The sequence below is a fragment of the Apodemus sylvaticus genome, chromosome 12 (assembly GCF_947179515.1).
Source record: "Apodemus sylvaticus chromosome 12, mApoSyl1.1, whole genome shotgun sequence".
Taxonomy (NCBI): domain Eukaryota; kingdom Metazoa; phylum Chordata; class Mammalia; order Rodentia; family Muridae; genus Apodemus; species Apodemus sylvaticus.
The window spans coordinates 96,080,885-96,105,129 of record NC_067483.1 but is presented as its reverse complement, the minus strand read 5'-3'; the positions used below and the strand labels follow the sequence as shown (position 1 = coordinate 96,105,129).

The window sequence follows — 24,245 nt, the reverse complement described above, 5'->3', positions numbered from 1 at the left end:
AAAGCTTCCATTTTATGCTCATGTGATCTCAAACATCTTTCTAAATATTCACAGAATATTTTAAATTAACGATTTCATTACATTCTTTCTACATTGTTTCCCATAATAATTGACCATATTAAATTTTAAAACTGTCTGCATCTCAAACATGAAGTTAAACAGTACTTAATTATCACTTATATATTTGCTAGTTAAGTCATTAACTACTTAAGTAAAATAGCAAAGGGTGAAAGAAAGGGAAGAGAGAAGAACACAGGCCCGGAATAAAACAAAGTCGTCATTAATTCTCCTAAGAAAAAGAAAATCTGTTCAGATTTATTTTAAATAATTTGTTGGTTTATTTTGGTGTCAAGGTCTCACCCTGTAGCCCAGGTTGGCCTGGAATTTACTATGCACCAAGGTTGGCCTCCCTTACACAGCAGTCCTTGAGCCCCAGCCTGGTGAAGGACAGGATCCCAGGCACACACCACTGTAGCTACACATTTTAAACCATCATAAAGTAGCATACTAATTTTAAGCACGTAGCTTCCTAGAATAGATGTGGTTGGGAGAGAGCTCTGCTATTTGGACTGTGGGCAGTCATATCCCTTTTTTTTGTAATTTTCATTTTCCTCATTGGTAGGATGTGGATCTGTGGCTCCCAACCTATGGGTTGTGACTCCTTGGGGGGGTCACTTATCAGATATTTACATTCCGATTCATAACAGTGGCAAAATTACAATTAGGAAGTAGCCATGAAATAATTTTATGGTCAGGGTCACCACAACATGAGGGTCACTGCATGAAGAAGGCTGAGAAACTCTGTAGATAGGGCACAATGTCTTCTGGAAGCCCTGGAAGGTCTCAGATGAGGATTTTCTATGAGCATTTGTGTACTTACCTTAGTACCTGGCATCCACCTGACAGTCACAAAAATGCCAACCATCATGGCTAGTGATTTACCTGGGGATTGTAAAGAAAGGAAGGACGGCCATTCTTCAACTGAAGGGCGAAATACTCTTCCTGGTCATCAGGGGACAGTGCCAGGAGGATCAGCCCTTCAGGCACCCGTGTCCGGAAGCTGGCCTTGATACCTGGAGATGGAAATGGCACCGCTTAGTCAGGGCTGCCGTTCCCTTGACTCTTCCCGATAAACGTGCTTTCACTTTCATTATTATTTATGATGTAGTGAATATAGTCAGGAAATTATATACAGCAATGTGTCAGGATAGCCCTAGTCAATGGGTTTAAATATATCCCTGTTAAAGGCTAAGTAGAACTTGGAACTTACGTTACCTGTTATGTTTAATCCTATTAATAAGTATAAAATGAAGTTTAAATGTGTCCAAAAATCATGTGTCTAAAAAGTCATTCTGTCAGCTCCCAAACTGGCTACCTAACCACCTCAGTTTGAAAATATTACCTGAAGGTCCTAAAACTAAATGAGTTGTTGATGTAAATGAAAAAGCCTAAAGGATATTGTTTAAATACTATGAAAATGAAAAAATAAATTTAACAATAGATGCTAAAACAGAAAGATGTGGATGAGCCGGCCTGTTGGAGCTAAGGGATTGAGTCAGCTAGCGTGGGAGCCTGGAGACTCTCAGCCAGCTCTCCTCTCAGAAATTGGTCTGCAATACTCCTCTCACATGCACTGCTAGCTCCTATCTCTAGTCTTGGAATCCCACCTACGTAGTACAGATGTGGAGACCTTCCTTTGTAGAGGGCGTTTCACTTAAGGTGCTAGAACTAGCAAAGACATCTAACTGTCACAGTCAGATCTGGAACATCCACTGGAAATATAAAATTAGCAGAGCAAAAATAAAGAGATCAGCAGTGTACCTGAAAATCAAACAAAAGCTAAAACACAATAATAAATAATGAATGAATTCTGATTCGAGCAGAAATACACAATAGGCCAGGATTATAAACACTTTAAAAAAAATCTCCCTTTAGGCTGGGCTAATAACTGAAGGACCTACATGGGTTGGGGTTAGCTTCATTCTGTTGCTATGACAGATACTAAACACCATGGCCAAAAGCAATTTACAGGAGGGCATTTGTTTAAATTTACAGGTTTTAATCCTAGGGAAGTCAAGGGAGGAACTGGAGCAGGAGCAGGGGCTTAGAGCAGGAATGATGATGGATCTAGCTGTTTGCTGGCTCGCTCCTAGGCTCCTTAGTGATTCGTGGTTCTGACACAGCCCAGGACCACCTGCCCAGGGATTGCTGCCACCCACAGTGAGCTGGGTCCTCTGACATCTATTAACCATCAAAGTAATCTTGTCTACCATCTCTAGATAATGTCCACTGCCAGTCTGATCTGGCAAATCTATCAAGTGAGACACTAAGAGTCTATCAATTCTCAGATGACTACATATTCTAGGCTGTGTCAAGCTGGCAGAAACTGAGCTTTGGTTCATTTTAACCGTCTCAGTCATCCAGTCTGCCCCATCTTCCCATTCTATTCTTTAACATCATGCACAGGTGTATTTCATAACTATATTGAGATTTTAGGTGAGGAGAAGGGAGAAGAGAGGCTCAGCTTGACCAGCAGTTTTTGATCTTTCCTTCCCTCTCAAATACTATGGTGAAAATTCCAAGCTAAATAGCTCAAGGGCATTGAATAAAAATAGCTGTAATTCAAGAAAGGAAAGGACTGCACTGGCTGTCTCCTAATGGGCAGAATGTCATCTCTGTACCAGGAGACAATAGAAGCCAGGGTGGGAGGAACAGTCATTCAACCTCAGTCCACTATTGTTGATTGTAGCTTGAGAAATTTGGTGAAAGGAAAAAATACCCAAGGATTATGGGAATATTTAAATAGTTAAGATGCATTTAAGAATATTTTAATTATTACATACCATTTGGTGAGTGTACAAATGCATGTGTTTCCCCCAAAACAGTAAATGTGCAAACCTTCTAGAACAAAGAAATGTGTTTTAGACCAACAAATATGTAAATCTGTGCAGAGAGGTAAGATTCTTGCATAACAGGAAAACGTAAGGCAAGGAAGACAACTTGATTTGACATCGTCAGCCACATCTCTCTCAAATCTCGACATCTTTATTCTCCATGTTGCCAAGATAGACAGAAAGTGAATTTCTTTCTCCTAGACTATAGTAGTGTGACCTCCCCCTGCCCACTGCTCTCAAGAATAGCAGCCAGCAACCTGACCACCCACCTCCTGAAGAACAAGAAGAACCGGTTTCCAGCCTTCAGGGGAGGGGCTTGGTCTGCCTTTGTTTCTTGGAAGAGAGGCATTATAATTAAAGATGGAGACTTAAACCAGAAGCCATGTGTTTTGTGTCTCTCCATGTGTTTTCTCTTGCAGCCTGTTCCTTACCCATCTCTCCTTCCAGAGAACCCACGATTAAGATGTGTGAGCTGGACTCTACATAGTAGGAAACTGAAATCTTACAATTCTATTAAAGTTCTTAATAGTTCTTAATAGTTAGATTACTATGACTCTGCAGATAGACAAATCCTGGCATTTGAGCCAAATGCTTACTTTGTGTAATCAATTATTTAAATGAACTAAACTCACAAATAAATATATGTAAATATAAACATAATAACAGTTTGATGGATGTGTGAAATAAAGAAAACGTTATTGAATTTACAATGAGATAGAATGGTTAAATGCACAATTATTCAAGATAATTAACACCCTCTTTTCCCCAATGGAAGTCACTTATTTACAGATCCCCAAGTGTTGACTTAGGCTTAGCCATGTGACTTTCACTGGCCAACAGAATGAATGCAGATATGAAGTCCCTGGTGAGGGCAGAGGGTTTGATTGCAACTGTGTTTCAGAGTGTCCCCTCCCCTCCCTTCACTCTGCCTTATGAATGTGTTTCCACCTCTGGTCCAAGAGCAAGACAATTGTGGATGCCTGCCAATTGAGTATCCCGACAGCTTTACTGTAGACAACAGTGTGAAGCTACAGTACTGACTCAAACAGGCAGCAGAGAGAATAGTAACTTTCCACCTCATAAAATGGAGACCTGCACTGTTTCAAGGCAAGAAATTAGCTTAATTTCAACATCAGTATTTACAGAAGAGAAATGATAGAGTGCTTGTGTTGTCTCTAAATGTACACATTCATTTGGGAAATAAATTTAAGGAACCAAATTTCAGTGGCCACTGCTCTAGGCTAGTAGGACATGTATCAGCAAATATGTCCAGTGATTATGTATACACAAATATATTTGATTGGATTAATATATAATATATTGGTAATATGTTATATATTATATATTTTATACATGCATAACATGCAAGAAAATATATGAACTAAAACACATATTTCAGTATAATACTAGTATAATACTAGACAGATGTCAAATTCATAAACAGGTAGCTGGGGTGTAAATTCTAGCTCTATTGGGGGCTAGCAGTTCACTTATCTGCAGAACGCAGCAGTTGAGAATCATGTTGCTAAAGGAACATGCTAACACTAGGTTCTCCTCAAGGGTCCATGACCTCACCAAACACCAGTATTGGCTAATACTGTTGTGCAAAACACAGACAGCATGAAGGAGAGAATATCTGCGAGGTCCCATTTGTACATATCCAAGGCCAGGCAAAAGTGGCATCTATGATTTGAGAAGCAGGAAATTGAGGACCTGATCCTGAGTTTCTGGAGGCCAAGCACACGTCTTTCTCTATTTGAGTACTGAATGCCAAGGGGTGTGGTTGTGTGGAAACAATCTATACCATGCTAATTACCCTGCTTTTCTACATGCTACAATAGAAAAGCTAACCAACAGCAAATGCTGAGTCATTTTGTAAGTTCATTGCCTCAGAAATGGAAAGCTTCCCATCTGCACGCACTTTTTGGTGTGAATGTCTGTTGCCCCTACATTCTGAAAAAGGAATATTTCAGAACACTATAACTCGATGTTCTTTTTGTCTAATTTTTATATTATTAGTGGCAACAAAATTTAAATGTATTAGCCATTAATATTGATATTGTTTTAAAATTGTATATGAATTTCTCTGCCCAGTTTTAAAATCTCTCTATTGCTATTTCTACATATTATGTAAGAACCTGTTACATGCGTATGTTATCACGTGCCCCAAAGTACTCTCCCCTTTGTCCTTGATTGTGGAAATCTCTCTCCCAGCTGGTTTCCTTTGTTTTTGTGACTCCATCATTCATATACACACACATTCACACTAACACTTCTCAAGCATACACTCATACAGCATACATATGCATTTATACTCATAGCCACACATACGTAGATGCATATTCTTACTCACACAGGGCATATACACACAGCATACATTGTGTATGTCTGTATGCATATATATAAAACCAACACCAAATGGTGAATCATTTTGTAAATTTATATCCTACAGTAGCTGCACACACATGTACATATATAACATAATATTGGTAGAGTGATCCCACTAAAACAATTCCAATCCCATCCTTGCTTCCTTCTCCTTCTCCTGCTGGCCCAGGCTCCTGGCCTTATTCTCTAGCCTACATAGTACCTCTCACGTCCTGCTATATATCCTTTCTTTCTCCAGTCTGTCCAGTTCATGGAATTATGATTGTAATTTTTCAGAGGCATGCAGTTTACCATCTCATGCTTCACTCTGTTTTTTCAGACACCCTGTTCCCCAGGACTGCTCTAACCACTGCGATCCCCACCCTCTTCCTTCCCTTCTCCATCTCTGGCCAAGACACGGCCTTCCTCACTCATTACCCCCCCTCCACAGCTTCATCCCTTAAAAGGTAACCACCGATTCATTTCTTAGTTCACGACAAGAGGCTTTTCAAATTGCTTTGCTTCTTTGCCATATTTCATCGCTTTACAACCCCTGTCAGCTTCAGCAGTTTGAACGTTCACAGAAATCCAGGCTTGGCATTTACAGGAGAGACCAATGAGGATCAGATGGGTTAGGCCATAGAATCTTATTCTGCTTTTTAATTTGCATTTCTAGGATGAATGCTGAATTTGAGCTTCTCTCATAGATTAGCTCCTCTCCTCAGTAGGATGAAGCTTTACCATATTTTGAGATATATGGTGTTTTAGTCAGTGGTCTATTGCTGTGAAGAGAAACCATGACCACAGCAACACTTATAAAGGAAAACTTTGAGTTAGGGCTGGCTTACAGTTTCAGAGGTTTGGTTTCTTATTGCCATGGTTGGGAGCATGAAGGCATGCAGGTAGACTAAGAGTTACTGCAATAGGATACAAGGCAGTAGGAGGACAGAAAGAGTCACGGGACCTACCTTGAGCTTCTGAAACCTCAAAGCCTGCCCCTAGTAACACACTTCCTCCTAATCCTCTTAAGTAGTACCACTCCCTGATGACGAAGCCTTCAAATATAGGAGCCTATGGGGCCAGCACAATGAAGTTATTGTTTTTATTGTTGATTTTAAGTATTCTTTCTATACAAAGGATCTGATCTGCTTGTTTGTTACAGATTATAGCCATTTAACACTTTATTAATTTATTTATTCATTCATTCATTCATTTGTTTGGTCAGACAGCGTGAGTTTTAGCTAGTTTGTTGTTTTCCTCTGACTGTCTTAAGATGTCCTCAGAAAGCATCAGACACTGCAGGAACTTTGTTTTATTTACTCCTACATCTTGAACACCTTGAACAGTGGCTGGCATAAAACAGAGTCCTCAAAATATTTGCTAAATAAATGTTTAATCCTGGGGAAAATTCTATTTTTAGCATGCTAATACTTTGTCCTGAGTCATTCTATGTGCTTAGATTCTGTTCCATAAACACAGCTTTGTAGAACATTTTGTTCTCATAATATTTCTTATATATGACAATTTGTTCTTTTTCTCTGTTCCTTAGTGGACAAAAATTCAGCTTCTCAATAAGGATGCACTGAACTGATGGTCAAGGCTAGCTTATATAATTTTATCTCAACTCATTCACTTTTTATATTAACATTAAAATAATTTATGCTTTTCTTTTTATAAACAAAATCCTGTATGTTAAAGATCAGATCTTTTCAGATTTGTTACTGATGAGTTCAATGAAATTATATAGTGTGCATGTACTGAAATTATTTTAGTGTAAACATGCTATTTAGAATAGGGTTTTGTGATTTTCATGATGGTTTGTATATGCTTGGCCCAGGGAGTGGCACTATTAGAAGATGTGACCTTGTTGGAGTAGGTATGTCAATGTGGGTGTGGGCTTAAGACCCTCATCCTGCTGCTGGAAGCCAGTATTCTGCTAGCAGCCTTCAGATTAAGAAGTGGAACTCTCAGCTTTGCCTGCACCATGCCTGCCTGGATTCTCCCATGTTCCTGCCTTAATGATAATGCACTGAACCTTTGAACCTGTAAGCCAGATCCAATTGAATGTTGTCCTTGTAAGAGTTGTATTGGTCATGGTGTCTGTTCACAGCATTACAACCCTAAGACATTCTTCCTTTGAGATACCTGTGGACTTTCTAGAAGAGTGTGCTTTTTCCCATCCTCTTCAAACACTATATCTCACTTCTGTATTCTTCAGAACAATATCAACAATGAAATTGAGAAACCTGATTTATTGTTGCGACATGGGGAAAACTGACAAAGTTTCTGACCTTGTAGGTGGGATGATGACAGTGACCTTGCCAATCACTGTTTTGGTATTACATAACTGTTTCTACTTTTTTTTCCTTATTTCAATGTCTGTTTCTTGAGTTGCTGTTTTGGGAAATGGAGGCAGAACAAAACATGACTGAAATGATCTTTAAAGCTCATTTGAAAAGTTACGGTGAAAAGTAAAAGAAGGGCCAGTCAGGCATGCCAGGTCTGCCACGGGAAAGATTCCATCTCCTGATCTTTCCTGAAGGACAAGAAGTCTTTTAGGCAAAGGGACAAACATAAGGACAGAAGATGCCCCTGCAGTGGTGGTCATCAGTGCACACATGATTATCAAGAGCAACCAAGAGCTCCAGAGCTCTAAAACATCACCAGGAGCCATGGAAAATAGTTCAGATGGTTGAGAACAATGGTAGCTGAATTATAATTGAAAAACTATAAGCAATGTGATGGAACTTTAGATAAAGTCACATTTTAGTTAAATAGACATACAGAGAAAGAGAGACAGATTGCTATCCGTACATGCTTACCTATCTACTCATAAGTCAACCTAGATACATATATTCTAATATGTAAATATTCATCTACATTTGCATTATATATCCACAGAGAAATGTCTGTATCAATATAGATACGTATAAATTTCTTGCTCTTCAGTTTACTTTCCCATGATTTCTATGTAGTTACTGATATAAAGTCAAGATTTCACATGACTATATAATTTAAAGTATCACATTTGTAATTAGAATGTTTTTGCCAATATCTTACAGTTATAGAGTTTCAACAACCTTGCATAGATAATACATATACCCAATCTAAATCATCTTAACAGGTACACATACTTCATTTGATATACAATAGACTCCACTTTTAAATTGTTTTGGGACTCTGTTGTGTCTAAGATTTAGTTGTGGTAATTAAAACATGAGCAGAATGATTGGATTTGGTTTTTTTGTTGTTGTTGTTGTGATCAAATGCCTGACAAGACACCACTTGAAGCATAGTTCACCTACAGCTTGAAGGGTTACATTTCATCGTGGTAGGGAAGGCATGATAACAGGAGGGTATCTGTGTGTGTGTGTGTGTGAGGGATGGAGGTGAGTGGTGGCGGTGTATACATGTGTAAATGTGCCTATGCCTGTGCATGTTGCAGAAGCAGATGAAGGTTTCTTGTATCTTGTTCTACCTTATTCACTGAGAACTTAACGTGAGGCTAGTGGCCAGCAAGCCTACCAACCAATCTGTCTTCTCTGCTCATAGCATTGAGGTTAAAGGAGCGCACGCAGCCATATCCAGCCTTTTACTGGGGGCTGGGAACTTTAACTCTGAACTGTGTAGCAAACATCCCACTATTTGATTTCCATCCACAACCTGGGAAAGCCGACATGTTGTGGTCCCACCCATGACTACATGACCCTGCTTACCCTGCCAGCCACTCTTTAAGCTACCTGATCATATTGCAGAAAGGATGCTCACTTCATCCATGCACAGAAGAAATAAGGGACAGCGTGAGGTACTCTGTGGCTAGTAGATGCTGTTCCATTCCTCTAGCTGGGATGATCTTACATGAATTATCCAAAGAAAGTCTATTCATATGAGATGCCTTCAACATTCCACCTATAAACAATTCAGGGATCGCTATTAACTCAATTGGGTAATGGTCTTACTAATTAGGCTTCCAGTCAACTAAAACCACAACAGTGGCTACAAGACCAACAAATGGCTTTCTAAATGGTGTAGTTTAATCTGTGTTTCTTGAAATAAATTAAAAGCTGGCATCTTTCTGAAGAGTATAGTTGTTCAGCTCTAAGAGCATCAGTTGACTAGTCAAATATTCCACAGACTTCACACACAGACCCGTTTTCCAAAACAATGCAGATTCAGAATATGCCGCTTTAAAGTTCTACTACTTTAACTCCACATATGAAAGGAGTACTTGGCTTAGCTGGAATAGTCTATATCCAGTCCTTGGAACAATCTTACTGACATGGAAATTCACTCAGTGAGGTTCTTAAAAACAGGAGAGAATATCATACTAAGTGAGGTAACCCAGACTCAAAAGGTGAATCATGGTATGCACTCACTAATAAGTGGATATTAACCTAGAAAACTGGAATACCCAAAACATAATCCACACATCAAATGAGGTACAAGAAGAAAGGAGGAGTGGCCCCTGGTTCTGGAAAGACTCAGTGAAACAGTATTCAGCAAAACCAGAACGGGGAAGTGGGAAGGGGTAGGAGGGAGGACAGGGGAAGAGAAGGGGGCTTGCGGGACTTTCGGGGAGTGGGGGGGGGCTAGAAAAGGGGAAATCATTTGAAATGTAAATAAATTATATCGAATAAAAAAAAAAATAAAAATAAAAGGAAAAACTAAAAAAAAAAAAAAAAAAAAAAAAAAAAAAAAAAAAAAAAAAAAAAAAAAAAAAAAACAGGATCTGAGAGCCAGAGTGAAGCCCCTGGGCCCAGGGTTCTTTCACAAGTCTGTAAGAGCGCCCTCTCTTGGTAGCAACTTGTACCTACATGCTTTGTCCCATGGTGGTCAGTTTGGTTGTCAGTCTGTTGAGATCCCTAGGTTGGAAAGGGCTTTTATCCTACATGCTACTGAGCAAGGTCATTACCAAGTATGAACACCAAGACAGACTTAGCTTTCTTTCTTGAGGCTCAGCAAGAACCAATACTTGATATTTTTTAGTTAAAAAAAGTCACAAATATTCTCCCAATGTAGATTTAGAATTAAAAAACAAAACACAGATAAATAATGCTTCACTCTTCCATGCATGTTGTGTGTTAGACCTGAAGATGGACATTTAGGTTCGGATATTAGAAATGATTTGACACTTGATTCTAAGAATGAGAACGATCTTTAGAGTTACAGATAGTTTTTCTTAAATTTTAATTTTATTTAATCTTTTGGTTTTTTACATTCCAGATTTTATTCCCCTCCTGGTCCACCTTCTGACTGTTCCCTGACCCCACCAGATGTCTAAACTCCCTTGGACCTCCAGTTTCCTGAGGGTTAGGTGTGTCTTCTCTGACTGGACCTATACCTGGCAATCCTCTGCTGTGTATGTGTTGGGGCCTCATATCAGCTGATGTATGCTCCCTGGTTGATGGCCCAGTCTGAGAGATCTTGGGTCCCAGGTTAATTGAGACTGCTAGTCTACCTACAGGGTTGTCTTACTCCTCAGCTTTTTCCAGCCTTTCCCTAATTCAACCATAGGGGCCAGCAGCTTCTGTTCATTGGTTGGGTGCAAATATCTACATCTGACTCAGCTGTTTGTTGGGTCTTTCAGAGGGCAGTCATGATAGATCCCTTTTTGTGAGCACTCCATAGCCTCAGTAATAGTGACAGGCCTTGGGACCTCCCCTTGAGCTGAATTCTACTTTGGGTCTGTCTCTGGACCTCCTTTTCCTCAGGCTCCTCTCCATTCTCATCCCCGAAGTTCTTTCAAGCAGGAACAATTATGGGTCAATGTTTTGACTGTGGATAGCAACCCCATCCCTCACTTAATGCCCTGTCTTTCTGCTGGAGGTGGGCTCTACAAGTTCCCTGTCCCACTTTAGGGCATTTCATCTAAGGTTCCTCTCTTTGAGTCTTGAGAGTCTCTCATCTCCTAGGTCTCTGGCACATTCTGGAGGGTCCCCCAACCTCCTAATTCCTGAGGTTGCCTGTTTCTATTCTTTCTGCTGGCCCTCAGGGCTTCAGTCCTTTTCCCCCATCCTATACCAGATCATGTTACCATGTTACCCTCTCCCCTCCCACCCTATCCCCTTTCCTTCTCCATCCATCTCCCCTTATGATTGCTTTATTTTCTCAGTCTCACTTGGGAGCTTCAGCTTGTTGACCTTTTTGAGTTCTGTGGACTGTATCTTGGGTATTCTGTACTTTTTATTTGGCTAATATCCACTTATTAGTGAGTAAATACCATGCATGTCCTTTTGAGTCTGAGTTACCTCACTCAGGATGATATTTTCTAGTTCCATAATTTGCCTGAAAAACGCAGGATGTCCTCATTCTTAATAGCTGAGTAGTATTCCATTGTGTAAATGAACCACATTTTCTGTATCCATTTTTATGATGTGGGACATCTGGGTTGTTTCCAGCTTCTGGCTATCACAAACAAGGTCACTATGAACATAGTGGAACACATGCCCCTGTGACATGGTGGGCATCTTTTGGGTGTATTTCCAAGAATGGTATTGCTGGGTCTTCAGATAGTTCTATTTCCAGGTTTTCCGAGGAACATCCAGATTGATTTCCAGAGTGGTTGTACCAGTTTGCAATCTCACCAGCAATGGAGGAGTGTTCCTCTTTCTCCACATCCTTGTCAACATGTGCTGTGATCTGAAGTTTTGATCTTAGCCATTCTGATTGGTGTAAGGTGGAATCTCAGGGTTGTTTTGATTTGCAACCCTTAGTCTCTGATCACTAAGGACTTAGAACATTTCTTTAGGTGCTTCTCAGCCATTCAAGATTCTTTTGTTGTGAATTCTCAGTTTACTTCTATACCCTATTTGTTGATTGGGTTGTTTGGATTTTGGGTGGTTACCTTCTTGAGTTCTTTATGTATTTTGTATATTAGCCCTCTATCTGATGTGGGGTTAGCAGAATTAACATTGTAAAAATGGCCATCCTACCAAAGGCAATGCAATTTCCATTAAAATACCAATACAATTCTTCAAAGACATGGAAAGAGCAATCCTCAAATTCATCTGGGAAGGCAAAAAACCCAGAATAGTGAAAACAAGTCTTAACAATAAAAGAACAGCTAGGGGAATCACCTTCCCTGATCTCAAGATAAACTACAGAGCAATAGTGATAAAAACGTTGAGGTATTGGTACCGAGACAGACATGTTGATCAATGGAATAGAAGTGAAGACCCAGAATTAAAACCACATACTTATGGACACTTGATCTTTGACAAAGGAGCCAAAAATATACAATGAAAAAAAGAAAACATCTTCAATAAATGGTGCTGTTCTAACTGGCTGTCTGTATGTAGGAAAATGAAAATAGACTTTTATTTTGTATCATGCAAAGAGCTCAAGTCCAAGTGGATCAATGATGCACTGGGTCTAACAGAAGAGAGAGTGGGAAAGAGCCTTAAACTCATTGACAAAGTAGAAAATTTCCTAAACAGAACTCCAATGACTCAGGCTCTAACATGAAGAATTGATAAATGGGACCTCATGAAACTGGAAAGCTTCTGTAAGGCAAAGGACATGGTCAATAAGACATATCCGCAACCTACAGATTGGGAAAAAATTTCACTAAGCCCACATTCGATGCAGATAGTTTTAATACAAAGCACATTATACTAAATAAAGGGGAAAGGCTTTTAGCATGCTGTAATATGTATAAGATATGAAGAACAGGACAATCTTTTGTGTGCAACCTTCCAAAGAATGATTGCATATTGTGGTTTTTTTCAATTAATATTGAATAATTTTATTAGTGTGTGTGAGTCTGATGACAATATCATGTGAAACATAAATATCTACTTCAAAGGTGACTATAGTGAGAGATATAATACTTAATTTTTGCATAATTAGGGACAAATTCTTCACACATATGGCACAGCTGATAATATGCACTAGTTTCAAAACAGAATTGTGCTATGAACTGGTCAAACATTACTATAATTAAAAGGTATTTTCAACATTAGAATAATATTATTTAAAGTTGCTAAAAGGTTAACTCAATTTAGCTAAAAGGTTGAGTGCAGACTCACCTTTAATAATAATAAAGGCATGGATGAATAGCCACACAAGTAAAAAACATATTTATGTCCTTAATTTTACAACTAATTGAAAAACGAAACTCACCTTGATTCCCATGTTTGCTCACATTTTTTCCTTCCTAATTTGATACCTGTTTTTATTTTCTTTTTTGCCCCTCCCTGTAACACTCACCACTGGTAAAACAAACAGGACATTTTAGCTTTAATCTTCTTACTACATAACCCAAATAACTTCAGTCATGTTTGCATTAATGTTGCATTAATCATGTTGTTGCGTATTAATGAGTTTTCAGGCTATGCTAATTACTGTCATAGATTCTGCAGCAGCCCATTAAATATACAAATTACAGAATTAAAGAGCCAGAGCTCTTCATGATTAATCTCTAAATGGAGAAAAACTAATGATGTCTATACAAAGTTTCTCTCTACTTTTGGCTGAGTGAGCCCAATGAACAATCAATTAGACCGTGGGGGGAAGCTGAAACTATCTAACTACACAATTCTATGTCAACGCTTTGTCTCTGCAGTCAACATTGTTTTGTATTTCATAAGAATTTTACGTTCATGTGTCGACTGTCCTCAATGTTGGTGGCAATGTTGTTCAACATTAGGCCTAATTTGAATACGACAAGTCTGTACAGAATCCATTGCACAAGGGATCTGAAGTTCCCAATGGGCTTTGTGCAAAAGCACTTTCATCTCAAGGAAATTGTCACAAGAGGACCTCAAGTAGAACTCTCACAACAAAGGTCCAGGATTTTCTTAAGAACAAAACCGTGACATTCAGTTGGCCTCTGTGAAGTCTGTGTTTATATCATAGAGTAAACTTGTCTTGAGTTGCAGATAGGAGCTTGGATGTGAAACAGACCTAGCATTTTACCAGGGTAGGTAGGTGGTATGGTCACCCAGCTCTAGGCTCAGGGACAGAGTCATTCTAAATCATGTGGTCAACCTGGTACTTGAATGTAGCAAGGATTCAAGAGATGGGCACTGCCTACGGAGAGTGGGAAGTGACACTACTGGATCCCAGAAAATGGCACTAAAAGACAAGAGCAACACTAGGTGAATGTGATTTGTGTAAGCCCACATGTGTGTGCAGTAGACCTTGAAAGTCCAAGGATGAGAGGGCAGACAGATAGTTCAACAGTTAAGAGCACTTAGCACTTGGGATAGCTGCTTTGAGTTGTCAATTTGTCTATATGGAATTAAAGCCAAAGGAGGAGCTTGAAACTACTGTGAGAAATTTTTAAAGAGAAGACCCAGAGGTCAGGAGAGGCTTGCTAGATCTGAATCACATCTTCTGCTGGCAACCTACATAAAAGGCAAGGAAGAAGAAGCTTTTGCTCTTTGCCTGCTTGCCCTCGTATTGCTGGCAAGCTCATACCCTCACTGCTTCTTCAGGACTGTGATCTGTACTGGAGTCCAGCAGAGACATCCAGCCTCGTGGATGGGCTATTGTATTCTTGTGCTTTCTGTGGTTAGAATGGTCAGACCACAGCCTGATAGCCACTTGAAAGCCAATCCCAAATATAGCTGTTCTATAAGGTTGGTTCCTTTAGAGAACCTAATTAATGAAACACTCTTCCAGAGGACTTTAGTTTGGTTCTCAGCACTGATGTCAGGGTACCCACATCTACTTGTAATTCTATCTCTAAGGAAACTCACACCTTAAACTGCAGGTATGCAACAGAGACAGACTAGAAATCGCAGATATCTCTAAACTCCTCAAACCTGGTTACAGCGACATACTTTCTCCAACATGGCTGTAGCATCTAAATCTTTCCCCTAAAATATCACCTACTGGAGATGGAGCACTGGTTGGGCAGAGACTATAGAGGATGTTTCTCTTTCAAACCATCACAGACTGTCTATTAGGTAGACAATGAGGCCAAGATTCAGAGAGCATCTAGTCTTAGAGAAGCACAGCTACCAGAAGCACTGATTTTGAAGCAACCCATCTGCTCTCCTGGGGAACCAGTGGTCACACAGTGCTGAGTACAGGGCTCAAAGACTGTTGAAAGAAACAAAGAATGCTACAAAGAGGGGGTATAGATAGGACCCATTCTCTTTGTAACTGTCGTACAAAACTGCCAAAGCATGGATACACCCGATGGTCGTATCTGATAGCTAGTAGACAGGTGTGGTGACAGCTTCAGCTAACCGTGGCATCCAGTCAGTCGCCTGAACGCTTCTGGGAACTGCTATAATTGTATGCATGGAGAATCTATAACATCATGCCCTGTGAATAAATACTGGCATTATATCCAGGTGCTATGGCTTCTATTTCTAAATCCTTCTATTTCTCTGGTTCCTTTCCTTTTCTCTTCATGAGCAAGAGACTTTACCATGATCCTTTGTTTGCTTTTGAAGGACCAGTTATTATAATAGAGTGCCCAGAAACATTGTTTAATGAAAAAAAAATCATGAGGAATCACACAACCTACACTCAAGACCACCATTCTCTCCCTACCGGCTGCTATATCTTTCCACCATCATGAACAAACTAAAAAGAAACTCTTTTCATGTTTAAGTTACCTTTTGTCAGGCTATTTCTTTTGGTCGAGCTCTGTGTATAACTGTGTGAATTCTATCTGTGCACATGGCTACAGATGCCTGTCAGGGTGCACAGAACTGGAGTCACAGACAGTTGTGAATTCCCTGATGCCAGGACTGGGAACTGAACTCTCAAGAGAAGTATATACTTTTAGCCACGATGCCATCTTTCACCCCCTTGGTCATGAAAGCTATTTTTCCTTCTTGCTGTAAATGTGTGCCTTGCCCAGACCAGAGAGGGACACTTTTTTCTGACAAGAGAAGCAGTGCAGACCCCAGGATCTTCACCAGCATTGATGACACCTCAGCTCTACACAAGGCTCAACTAGATTCTGTGGAGAAAGGCTGCCAAACACTGTAGCTCTCCTTATCCATGCACCTTTCCAATCAAAGGTGGCTTGAGGAATCCTTAGGCTGAATTGCCAGTGTTCCGGGTGGTAATTACATAAAAAGTTTTTTGTTTGTTTGTTTTAGCAGTAATTGTGTAGACTCGATATTGCTCAGACATGGAGTAAATATATTGATATAGAAAACAGCCATGATGTGAACCAAATGAAACAAAAATACATCAAAATAAAAGTCAGAGTAAGGAGCTGGAATGTTGCCAATTTAGACAACACCCAGGAGTCCAGGTACACAGACACCACCCAGGGTACCGAAAGCTATCATACAGGATGCTTGCACAGAAATATGTAGCAGGCCTGAGGAGGCGCAGTGATTAGGCACTGCATACATGAAATAGAAGAACACATTTTTAAAAAGGAAAAGAAACAAATGAACGGGCCAGACAAATACAATAGGTCAATGTAGAAATGTCACAGAGGAGGATGGGTGTGTGTGTGTGCGGAGAAAGACCTCCTGAAAAAAAATTTCAGCAAGGCCTGCCAACATTCAGCCAAAAGCAAAAACAAACAAACAAACAACAACAAAAAACAACCTGAAGGACAATTCCACCCAGAAAACCTGAAAGTTCTTCAAGTCATGGCAGAGATAATAGATGAAGGTGAGAAAGAAACCAGCCTTACATCATATTTTAAGCCAGAAACACAGACTCAGCAGCAAATTTGCTAAATGCTAAGGGTTCAGAGGAGGAGGCCACAGTTGTTAGAGACCTGTGCACATCTCCCCGGATGCCATTTCCCTAATTATGGTGGCCACCATGACCTTCTCTTGCAGGGACACACCCAAAACCTGCTGTAATTAAGGGCAGCTGGTGTAAGGAGGGTTCTGACTGTACTGTAGGATCAAAAGAAACGCCTCCTTCATCTGCCCTGTCAGGTAAGAAATAGAGGCCTCTCTCTGCGAGCCTTACAGCTTAACACACACACACACACACACACACACACATTTGAATATTCATAATAGTATCTTATTAAGCATGTTGTCTATTCTTTGTTGCCTGGAGGAGGGTGAATACCTCTCAAGCTTTTCTGTGACCCCATCAGTTCAGATAGAACTCACAATTTTTGAGTTACCCTAGTTAGACAATTCCTCTCCCTTTGTAGTATAGCTAGCCCTAACTCACCAACAGGATCAGTATTTCTCAGGGCCTCTTCAGCTCCAGTTTGGAAGGGGCTGAAGAAACACAGGAATTGTGGTGGCAATGTTTTTCAAGGCCCCTCATTTTCTTTGGGCACACCAGATGACCATTACTTTAAACAAAGCACACCCTGAGCTTCTCACCTGAGATGGCAATTAACTATCATTTAACACTCAAGTCACACGGAATCAACCTTCTGCTCAGAACTCTGCAAAACCCTTCCTTTGTTCCTGTCCCTGTTTTGCTCCTCTTTGATGCAATTAGCTTCCCACTGTCTGTATTCTGAAAATTGAATGTCAAAAAAAAAAAAAAATTAAGAGGAACTAGAGTACATGCATAAGCAAAGGTAGGGGAATTCTAAAGAGCCGGTGGGTGAGGACTGCGCTCCTGGAGAGGGAGCACCTTTCAATGGGATCGACTTGCTTACCCACTTGCTCATCTTTTCAACCATATTCCAAGTAGCAAGAGCCACCTCCACCTGAGGACTTCTATGACTTTTTCCTGAATAACAGGCACAAAAAATCAAGTTCCAGGAGGAACAGCCCTGTATAGCATGTGTGAGAGGTGGCGGGTACCTGACTTCTAAGGCAGACGCTGCTTCTGCTGCTGTACATGGGTCCTTAAGAACTTACTGCCTTCCATTTCTTAGCTGAGGGCTGAGAAGGGACTGGCTAGTCTCTTCTTTTGTATTATTAATTAATTATTTTATCTATTATATCCTGATGTTATCCATCTTCCCAGTCCCCTCTCACAGAGTTCTTACCCATCCCCCCAACCCCTTTGGCTCTGAGAGGATGCCCCTGACATCCCCTCTCCCTGCCTGTGGGAGCCTCTAAAAAGTCCCAGAGACCTGGGGTGGGGGAGGTTCCCAGGACTCAAGGTGGGCCACTGACCTTAGTCAAATGCCCGACAGTGGGGATTTGGAACCTCTCTAGTCTCTTCTAAACAGAGCTTATACGGTTGACCATCTGGCATTCTGTGGAGTTCATCTAAGAATGGCCTGGGTCTACCAGCTTTATGGGTAATGGCCACTCATAAATCTCAACAAGGGAGGTTGATTTTTACATATTTAGAATTTGAACTTCAAAAGAATGTATTTTGATGCCTTTCTCCTACCTGGAATCAGAATAAAATGTAAAGATGGAAAAAACCGGCTAGGGAGATGGCAGGCAGCAGTGTTTACATTGTAAGCATGAAACCTGAGTTTCAAAAAAGCTGAGCAGGGTGCTCATGTAATCCCAGTTCCCAGGGAGGCAAAAGCAGCCACATTACCTGGAGGCCCCTAGCCATCCAGCTAAGACTAATTGGTGTGTTTCTTTCTTTCTTCTTTTATTTTCTATATTCTTTCTTTACATTCCAAATGCTTTCTCCTTTCCCGGTTCCCCCCCTCCCCATATGTCCCATAAGCCCTCTTCTCTCCACTCATTCCCCAATCACCCCTCCCATTTCTCTGTCCTGGTACTCCCCTACTATGCTGGATCAAGCCTTTCCATGACCAGGGCCCTCTCCTTCCTTTTTCTTGGGAATCATTTGATATGCTAATTGTGTCTTGAGTATTCAGAGCTTCTGGGCTAATAAATATCCACTTAGCAGTGATTGTATTCCACGTGTATTCTTTTATGATTGGGTTACCTCACTTAGGATGATATTTTCCAGTTCCAACCATTTGCCTAAAAATTTCATGAAATCATTGTTTTTAATTGCTGAGTAGTGTTCCACTGTGTAAATATACCACATTTTCTTTATCCATTCCTCCATTGAGGGACATCTGGGTTCTTTCCAGCTTCTGGCTATTATAAATAGGGCTGCTATGAACATAGTAGAGCATGTGTCCTTATTGCATGCTGGGGAATCCTCTGGGTATATGCCCAGGAGTGGTATAACAAGGTCCTCTGGAAGTATCATGCCGAGTTTTCTGAGGAACTGCCAGACTGATATCCAGAGTGGTTGTACCAGCTTGCAACCCCACCAGCAGTCGAGGAGTGTTCCTCTTTCTCTGCATCCTAGCCAACACCTGCTGTCTCCTGAGTTTTTAACCTTAGCCATTCGGGACTGGTGTGAGGTAAAATCTCAGGGTTGTTTTGATTTGCATTTCCCTAATGACTAATGATGTTGAACATTTCTTAAAGCGCTTCTCAGCCATCTGAATTTCTTCAGGTGAAAATTCTTTGTTTAGCTCTGTACCCCATTTTTTAATAGGGTTATTTGGTTCTCTGGGGTCTGTTTCAAACTAGTGAAAGATCCTGTCTCACAAACAAGGTTCTTAGATACAAGGCTGCCTTCTGGCCTCCCCCCCACACACATGCCAATACACAGGTATATACTCATTCAAGACATGAAAAATGTCAACGTTCTAGAAAACTCCCTTTGGGAGACTTGCTGAGATCAGGAGACTTAAGTCTTTCCTCATAACCATTGCAGCATGGTTTTGTTGCATGCTCTTCTGAGAATGCATATGCAATTAATAATATTTGCAATCTCTCTGTTAGCTCCATATTCTGTGACAGGAACCAGGACAAAAAGGCAATATTTCTAAGGGAGACACAAGTTATTATTTTTTTTTAACAAACTCATAAGATAGAGTTCTCTATTTTCGAAGAAATCATTACAACATAATATTTATAACAAATTTGATCCTTGATGATCTTGCTCAATTTTCAGCAAACAATTTTACTCCCAGCTGAAGCCTTCACTCTGCAGGCATTTTCCCATCAGTGCAATATGTGGAGACAGTTACGAGTCAGGGAGCTACAGCTTCTGGTACAATAATCCAATGGCACACTAGGGAACATAGGACTCATGGTGATGCCGTGGGCTGTGATAAGCTCTGCTTCTATGAACTTTGCCTGATGAAAGTGATTCTGGGAGAGTGCATGGCTTTCCTGTGCCAGTGTTTACAAACAAGATGGCAGAGAAACAAAGGCACATTTTCAGAGTCACCCCTCAGCTCCTCAGAGCTGTAGACATTGGTGTCTGCAGTGACCATTTTATGTTAAGAAATACTTCAAAGGCTTGGGGATGTGACTCAGTGGGCAAGAATACTTGCTGAAAGCTGAGTATGACCATGTGCATACTTAATTCCCACTGTTGAAGGGCCAAGGTGGGATTGCAAGATTTGATGGTTACCAACTTACCTCAGTGAGAAACCCTGTCTTAGGGGAATAGTTGGAGGGTAATAGAGCAGGGCATAGGAGACCTTCTCTGTCCACATGGGCACACATACACATACATACAGATGTCCACGAAACACACACACACACACACACACACACACACATGCACACACACCTCTGTACCTGTGAAAAGTTTAGGTTCCCTAACTCTGGTGAGCTCTCTGAGAAGCAACAGAAATCACAGCAGTGCTAATAATATGCAGAGCAAAGCAGTCCATATTTCTGTAACTAGTTAAGGACAGTAGCAAGGTGAAGCTTGACAATACTTTAGTTTTTTGACGGCCTTTAGATGGAGGCACTTTTGTTAGAACACTGATCAGAAGTATGTTCCTCTGTGTCCCAGAATCTGATCAGCAGTCTCTTTGGCACTTCTGGATATGTTCTTGAAGGAGAGTTTGAAAGGAAAGACCACAGTGGGTTGCAGCCCATCCACAGGTCCACTGAGATGTCTGTCATTGGATCCCCTTCATTCGCTGTGGCCAGGCTGGCATTTTCTTTCCTAATCTTTATTTGATTTGTTCCTTGAGAAAGCTCTCAGGACAGTGTGGCCTCCTCCGTGGCTGGCATGCACACAGAGGCCTTTGCTAATATCCATCTGTGCTGTTCACTGTTTATCAAATATGAGAGGGTGATTCTGGAGAGTTCTCAAGTGATGTATCGCTTCATTCTCCAAAGAAAGGAGATTTAAAAAACAAACAAACAAACAAACAAACAAACAAAAAAGGAGCTGGTCAGCCCACTCATCAATGGGTGAGGGGGATCATCTAAGAGTCCTCACTAAATGCTATCTTAGTAAAACCATCCATCACTCAGCATTCTTTTATTAAGCACTAATTTTATTTATAGGGTGATTGTGGCTCCATTTTCTTGAAGCTATCATAGAGAACTCATAGAGGCATGATTGAAAAATAACTGTCAACCAGAGAAAACCATGCTGATTCTGAAACCAGGGTATTTTTGAATCTACTGTAGTTGTCATCCCAGAAGACACAGCTTGGGAGGAATAATCTTCGTTCCTTGGGAATACTGGGGATGATATGGGTGTTTAATGAGGATGATTCTGGACCACGACTGTGAATAGCCCAGTGGCTGGGATAGATGAATGACCACCAGGAGCAGAATGGGATAGGATGGAGACAGATCCCTTCAGACTGCTATTTTGTTCTAGAAAAAAGAATGTTTATATTTTCTCTTATATTGGGAGAAAATATTAACTAGTTAAAAAACTGATACCTATAAATGCCGAGTATACTGTAGATCACCTCTTATCTACATTATTGATTACTTCAGATAAGTACTAGATTTAGATCTACTCTCTTTGCCTTCAACACAGGCACAAGGATGACCTGAAAAGTCATGTGTCTTCTTGAGTCTAGGCTGTTTGGAAATTCAATGCACTATTTTGAGGTTGAGCTTCTAAAATCATAATTATTTCTCAAACAATTCTTTAAACAGTGGGTGTTCACATTTCTATGTGTGAGTGGATCATGGGTGTTGCAGATGCCTATGGAAGCCATAGATAGGTCTTCCTTGAGTAATTTTTTCAGACAGGATCCATCACTGGGCCCTGAGGTTTGCAGATTAGGTGAGGCTTGATTGCCAGTGAGGCCCAGAAATGTAGCTGTCTTTACCTTCCCAGCTCTGAGCTTATAGGCACACATCGTTGTTGTGTCTGGCTTTTTATATTGTTGGGTCTTGGTAACAAACTCGGTCCTTGTGCTGATATGACAGGCACTTTTCCTGAACTGAACCATCTCCCTCACCACAGCAGAACTTTTTGCATTGCCATTTTTACAAGTATTGTCTTGAGTCCTGTTTGAAACAAAATTAGATGCAAATCCCTTCTCCTATTAAAAACATTGACATTACAAACACTCCCAAATTGTCTTCTACATTTTAACACAAAATGACCAAAGAACAAGCAGATGGCAATTCTTTCTGGGAAGAATTATTTGCCATTTCTGAAATTTGCCCTTTAACCTGTCACCTTGATGTTTTTCTCCAGGACTGCCCCCTTCAGAGAGTCCAATGCTTAGCCCATGTGTGCTTATAAATGTTGCCCATTTCTCAGATTTCCTTTCTACCTTTTTTACCAAGGCCTCTCGAGAGTGTTGTGTTGTCTGTGTTACTGTGCCAAGGGCTCCTCTGGGGGCCTTGCTGTGTCAGTGACTTCAATCCTCACGGCCCTATCAGAAAGTCACAGCTGTGGTCGCTATCACCTCATTTCACATACAGTGGAGCTAAGATAGCTACAAGGTGCTACAGAGCTGGAAAAAGTGGTGAAAAGGGTTTCAACCTGTGTCCTTAAGCCCAGGGAGGTGGATCCACATACTCAACAACACAGGACCATGAACATGGTGCATGCTGCTTCTCACCCCCCATGACAGGAGGTGGCAGATACTGGCCTTATTCTGTTTGCTGGCTCTTTTATCTTCTCTTAGTTTGAGGGAAGAGGCATTATCTGACTTGTCTTTCAAGGCCCTTGACCTGGGAAGACTACCTTTTCAAGGAGGAGAAATAAATCTTCCTTTCTACTACCTGGCATACTTAAAACAGTTTGCTTCCCTAAAATTGTCCAGCCAGATGTTATTTTTATGTCATAAACTCATTGAAGATTATAAACATGTCAAGCATATTTTTGCATCTATTACACACATATTGTAGTCTTTATAGTACCAAGTATTCAATAACTCCCCTGTGGCTTTTTTGTGAAATTGGGTTGCTTTTGGAGATCAAGGTCTTGCCTCCTGTGGAATGTCACTGAAGAAGTTCATTTCTGGTCTCATCTTTCATTCAATGGGCTTCTTAAAGAGAGAACTTGTATCTGTCTCACTCTGGTCCTTGGCTGTCAAGCTAAACACACTGATTGTATGGTTAGAATTAACAGGAGAATTGACATTATTTATTTTTCTCTTCTGTTGGGTGAAGAAATAGAGGCAAACAATCTCTCAGTGGTATTATTAGACCTCAGTGTCCAAACCTCTGCTAGCCTAACACCTCTTGTGGTGGTATTCCACTTAGAAATTCATTCAGTAGAGACATACGTGGCACCGTAGGCTACCTCTCCTCTCATGTATAATGAATGCCTGCTCATAAGTGCTTACAGTTCAGAAAGGGCAGGGTGGCTAATCCACATTACAAAGCTAAAGAATGGCAAAAACTTAATGCAGTTCCTCTCCCTATGGCATAAGAATTCATTTTTGATAGTAAAAAATAATCTTCATCCTCGAATTTCCCAAATGTTGATGTGTGAGTCCCTGCTGAGGACAAGGTTAAAATGGATGCTATCAAGAGATGGGGAGGGGCTGCCAAGTTTATTGAAGATTATCAGATAGACCTCTTTCTACAATAAATGTTTTCATGCAAAATATCCCAGAAATAATACACTCATCTAAACCAGAATCACAACCAAAGCACAACTTCTGTCTAATGTGATATAAATTTTCCTAATCTATTAAAAATCACTCATCACATTTTACTGGTATGTTCCCTAGACAAGGGATCAGGGGAGTACCACATACTCGGCAGGCATATTGGTGGCAGGAGAACAAGCTCTACTATCCCCTGAAATCTTAACCAATAGAAAGCCCTAAATTCTATCTATCTACAGGGATATGTGATCTTTATGTGAAATGACATAGGGGTGAGTCATCAGGGATGTGTTCATGAGCTAACTTCAGAT

The 24,245-nt window shown here is 40.5% G+C and overlaps 1 protein-coding gene across 1 annotated transcript in view; it reads right to left on the bottom strand.

Annotated features, from left to right (window-relative positions):
• Positions 1–24,245, bottom strand: part of Ush2a (usherin) — a 723,091-nt gene that overhangs the window by 433,175 nt on the left and 265,671 nt on the right. The window contains exon 21 of the mRNA XM_052200359.1: positions 943–1,073. Within this exon, the coding sequence (XP_052056319.1) occupies positions 943–1,073 (131 nt within the window). The remainder of the gene's footprint in view (positions 1–942; positions 1,074–24,245) is intronic.